General features: G+C 56.0%; 2 protein-coding genes across 2 annotated transcripts in view; one reads left to right on the top strand and one right to left on the bottom strand.

Moving 5' to 3' along the window:
* Positions 1-4,342, bottom strand: part of GPRIN2 (G protein regulated inducer of neurite outgrowth 2) — a 55,323-nt gene that overhangs the window by 25,861 nt on the left and 25,120 nt on the right. The gene's annotated exons all lie outside the window — the stretch shown is intronic.
* LOC101659538 (synaptotagmin-15) overlaps positions 1-4,342 on the top strand; it is an 11,737-nt gene that overhangs the window by 1,106 nt on the left and 6,289 nt on the right. The window contains exons 2-4 of the mRNA XM_013006310.2: positions 801-984; positions 1,413-1,555; positions 2,913-3,208. Coding sequence (XP_012861764.1) covers positions 801-984; positions 1,413-1,555; positions 2,913-3,208 — 623 coding nt within the window. The remainder of the gene's footprint in view (positions 1-800; positions 985-1,412; positions 1,556-2,912; positions 3,209-4,342) is intronic.

Raw genomic sequence — 4,342 nt, forward strand, 5'->3', positions numbered from 1 at the left:
TTCGTGCAGGCAGCATGGGGGTCCGGCCTGTGCACCACTCGCCCCCCACTAGGATCTGGCAGGCTGCAATGCAGGGAGATCCCCTTGAACCTGAAGGAGGGTCCTTCTTGGCCTGGGGTGGGGCAGGGAAGGCAGGGCAGGGCAGGGCGTTTGAGCAAGCACCCTGGGAGCGCCCCAGATACCCATAATGTGGGGGTATGAATGCAGATAGCAGGTCCCACTGTCTCCTTCTCGCAGTCCACACCGCCTCTCCCAGGCATGGGTCCACCTTAAGAGGATTGGGGAGGGGCGCTGGAGAAAGTTAACAGAATTCAAGCGTGAGCCAGGGAGGGCTTTCCTGGGGTCCCAGGACCCCAGAAAACAGGGATCTGAAAACAAATTCGGGGCTTCATTCTCTCCTGGGCTTATTGTGCTGCCCGCATGGTGGCCACACCCGGGCCTCCATTACCCTGGAGCTTAAGCCGGAGCCAGCAAGCACGGAGATTCTGGTGAGGGAAGGTTTAGTTTTCCAAGCACAAGCACAAGGAAATGCTTCCTTTCAGCCAGAAATCCAAGTCTGGGGCTCCCAATTTCTAGGACAAAGCCCAGAGCACTAATCCCCCAAGGGAAGCGGTTTTGCCCCTCCAAGTTCGGAGAGAGGCCCAGCCCGCAGTACACGGACAGATAGGGCACCGCCTGTAGGAGGCTCCGAGGTCCGACCCTGGGCTGGGGTTGTTGCCCAAATCCAGCTCCTGGAGGCCAATCTTGGGAGGGAGTGGTTATTGCCAGATGTCACCCTTCTGGTGGTTCTTTGTCCCCAGAACAGGTGGCCCTGGTGATCGGGGGAATCATTGGGGGGCTGCTGCTGCTCCTGATGATTGGGGTGACCTGCTGTTTCTGGAAGAAGCTTTGTGCCACCTTGGCCTATGAGGAGCTGCCCGGCACCACAGACACTGCCAGCACAGCTGTCTCCAGCGGAGATGGGGACAGGAGCCCTCAGAGCAGGTGAGGCAGGAAATGGGGTCAAGCAGCTTTCAAGGGCCTCTCTATCGGGTTTTCCTCAGGACTGGGTGGGAGGCACCCTGCAGGCCTTCTGTGCCCCAGCACCATGCTTGTGGTTATCACAAAGAACCCGCGCCCCCCCCCCTACCCCCGGGATCCTCACCGCCACCAAAGCAAGGCCCGCTTTCCAGTCGAGGAAACTGAGGCCCAGATAGTACAAACCAGTCAATGGCCAACCAGGGATTTGAACTCAGACAGACTGACTCCAGAGATTCTGGCTGTGTGAGAGACAGGAGCTTGAGGGAGGCTGGTGTGAGCCTGTTTCTGGCCCCTGCTGGCTTTTCCTTCTCCAGCCCCTAGCCCTCACCTGCCTCTGGATTGGGGGCACCATTTGCTGGTGATCTACATGCAATTGCCTTACCTCTGCACAGGCCACCAGGTGTGCCATTTGTAGTGCCACCTTCCCTCCACGGCCAAGACTGGGTGCCTCTGAGCAATGGAGAATGGGTCAAGGCCCCAAGAGCCCCCAGCCCAGCCTCAGAGCTCCTGGCCCACTCTTCCTGCAGCAACCTCGGTGAGTACTCCTGCCAACGATTGTCCAGAGCTCAGGGGGCTTGGGGGCCAGGGTGGACCTCAGCGCTTTCACCAGACCTGGCTCCAGAATAGAGCCTGGCTGCACCTAGGGGCCCAAACCAGCCCGAGGACTTCAGTGTACTCAGTGCCTCATGTCCCCCTGCCCAGGCCAGATATGACCACAGGTGCCGCTTTGGAGCTGGGTCTCACCGTGACTTGGGAAGGCCCATTGCCCCTTTCCACATATTCATAAATGGGGCTCAGGAAGATTAAACAGCACCTGTCCAAGGTGCTCACAGAAGTAACCCAGCTGTGTCTTGGGGCAGAACCTCTGCTGGGTCTTTTTCCATGGATGCAAGGCTGTGAACTAGCCTAATCATGACTGATGCAGTGAAGTCCAAAGAGACTTGAATTTATAAACTGGTGTAATGGAACAATAAGTGAAATGGGGGAAACTGCTGGTCAACATCCTCGAATGGGAAACTCAGACAAAGTGTAGTGAACCAGGTCCGTATCCTGATGCAGGAGACTGGATCCTTGCTAGGACTGTGACAAGCAACCCACTTTTGAAGCAGCATGTTGACCTCTATCTTTGAGCGGGGCACCATTGTTTCTGACTCTGCCGATTACGAGATGTGATTGCAATGCAATGTGCATGCTACCCTTGTTTCCTAAGACGGAGATGATGTTTGTAGCAGGGCATCGACCTATCACTGTTCCCATTCTGGTTATCATTCCAATATGCCACATTTTACAGCTTTGGGTCTGCCCGTTTCTCTTCACTGGCCGTGACTGACCTTGGAGACCCTGTTTGAAGCCTTGTGTGGATAGTGCGTTGGTGGGGGAAGAAGAGCCGAAATGATAGGATCTGGAAACTTTCTGCTCATCTCTTTGCTCCCCAAACCTCAGAGACCTCCCCCAAACCACCCAATACTAAGCTTGCCTTTTGAATGTCAAGGGGAAGAATGTCAAGAGGCACCATTTAACCACTGAAATATTTTCAGGACACCATGGAAAGGGGCCAGGCCTGGTACTAAGAAGGCCCTGACCTCTGGAGATGGTCACTCCTCCTGGGGGGAGCAGGGTGTAGCTAGTGTGGAATGAACAATGCGCCCTCTGTGTGGGATCTCAGGGATGGACAAGCGAGCATGTATATGTTGTCTTCGCACTGAGAAAAAAGCGTGCCAGAGAAGGTGGATGGAGTTTAGTCTGGAGAAGAGGATGGGGGTGAGGAATGCTGCTCTGAGAAGGCTTGTTCAAGAGAGGGATGGCCAAGAAGCGGGCATGCTTGGAAATTGCCCCTGTCCCCACCCCTGCCCTCCCCTGGTCTGCTGGACCTCCCAGTTTTTCTCTTGCAGGGGTTGCCTGTGTGGTGGGCACCATCAACCCAGAACTGTATAAGTGCCCTGAGGACGATTGTGAGATTGAGTTCCCTGAGGGCTGCCTGGGGCGGCTGTGGTTCTCAGTGGAGTACCAGCAGAAGGCGGAGCGCTTGCTGGTGGGCCTGATCAAGGCCCAGAAGCTGCAAGCCCCCTCCGATACCTGCAGCCTCCTGGTGAAGCTCCATCTGCTGCCTGACGAACGGCAATTCCTGCAGTCTAAGACCAAATGCAGAACCACCGACCCACAGTTTGATGAGCACTTCATCTTCCAGGTAGCCCGCCTTGAAGCAGGAGGGGCCTGGGGCCATCTGGCACCTTTGAAAGGAAGAACCCAACCACCCACCCTCTGCGGGCCAGGAGCCTGCAGCCCCCAGGACCCAGCCTGATGGTCAGGGTCAGGCTTCACAAATGTGGGCAGAGGACAGACCCCAGTGGTGGGGTTTCAGGAGGACAGAAAGAGAACCCCTACTGAGTGGCAGGCCCAGCAGAAGTGCCCCAACGCCCAGGAGTGGTGTGAGGTTTCTGGCAAGGTTTACCCAGGGAAGCAGAGGGCGGGATCTTACTGGAAAGGTCCAGGCCACTTGGAAAGGGAGCAGGAACTCTCTTCTGTCGTCAGAGACGCTGGCACAGGAGTCCTGCCAACTTGACAGGGGTCTGGGAGCCTCAACAGGTGAGTGTGGGCCCTCAGAAGAAGGCAGTGGTGCTTACCTGCTGAGAGGTGTTTGATAAACATTTTCCAGAGCAGGGCAGCCCACAGGCAGTAAGATAGGGAGAGGCCAGTCAGGCATTCAGGAAGCTTGTGGCCTGCCCTCCAGGGCGGGACCAGGAAAGAGTAGGGGTGTGGGGCAGCCAGGCCCCGGCCCCTCATTGGCCCCACGGTGAAAATTCACAGGTGCCTCTACCCTTCGGTGTCTGAGGCATCGAAAGCCAAGGGGATGGCCTTGCTAACAAGAACAGTCTTCTCGGAACTTCTGGGCTTCCTTTCCTTGACTCACCACTAGCCCATCCTGGCCCCACGTGGAGCCTAGCCCCTCCCTGCTTCCAGGGCAAAGAAGAGAGCCGTTGATATTTGTTGAACAACGGCTATAGGTCAGGCCCTGGGATTTGTTGGGGGGGAGGGCAGAGGAGTGCTCCTCAGAGAGGAGGCATGTTCCCCTCATTTTCAGCTCAGGGGCCAAGTCTCAAGGTTAAGGTGACCAGACGTCCCGCTTTTGGCAGGACAGTCCGGATTTCTAACAATTTTTCCCGTGTCCCTTCGGCGTTTTTAAAGTCCCGATTTTTTTAAAGAATGCACGACAAGCTAGGGTATATGGTTTTCAGCTGCCATGTGGCTCTTTCGCCAGGATATGAGTTTTATCAATGGTGGCCCACTTTTGTCCCGCTTTACCAATGTTTTGGGGTTTTTT

The sequence above is a fragment of the Echinops telfairi genome, unplaced genomic scaffold (assembly GCF_000313985.2).
Source record: "Echinops telfairi isolate 266 unplaced genomic scaffold, ASM31398v2 ScPeMD7_2010;HRSCAF=2546, whole genome shotgun sequence".
NCBI classification, from domain to species: domain Eukaryota; kingdom Metazoa; phylum Chordata; class Mammalia; order Afrosoricida; family Tenrecidae; genus Echinops; species Echinops telfairi.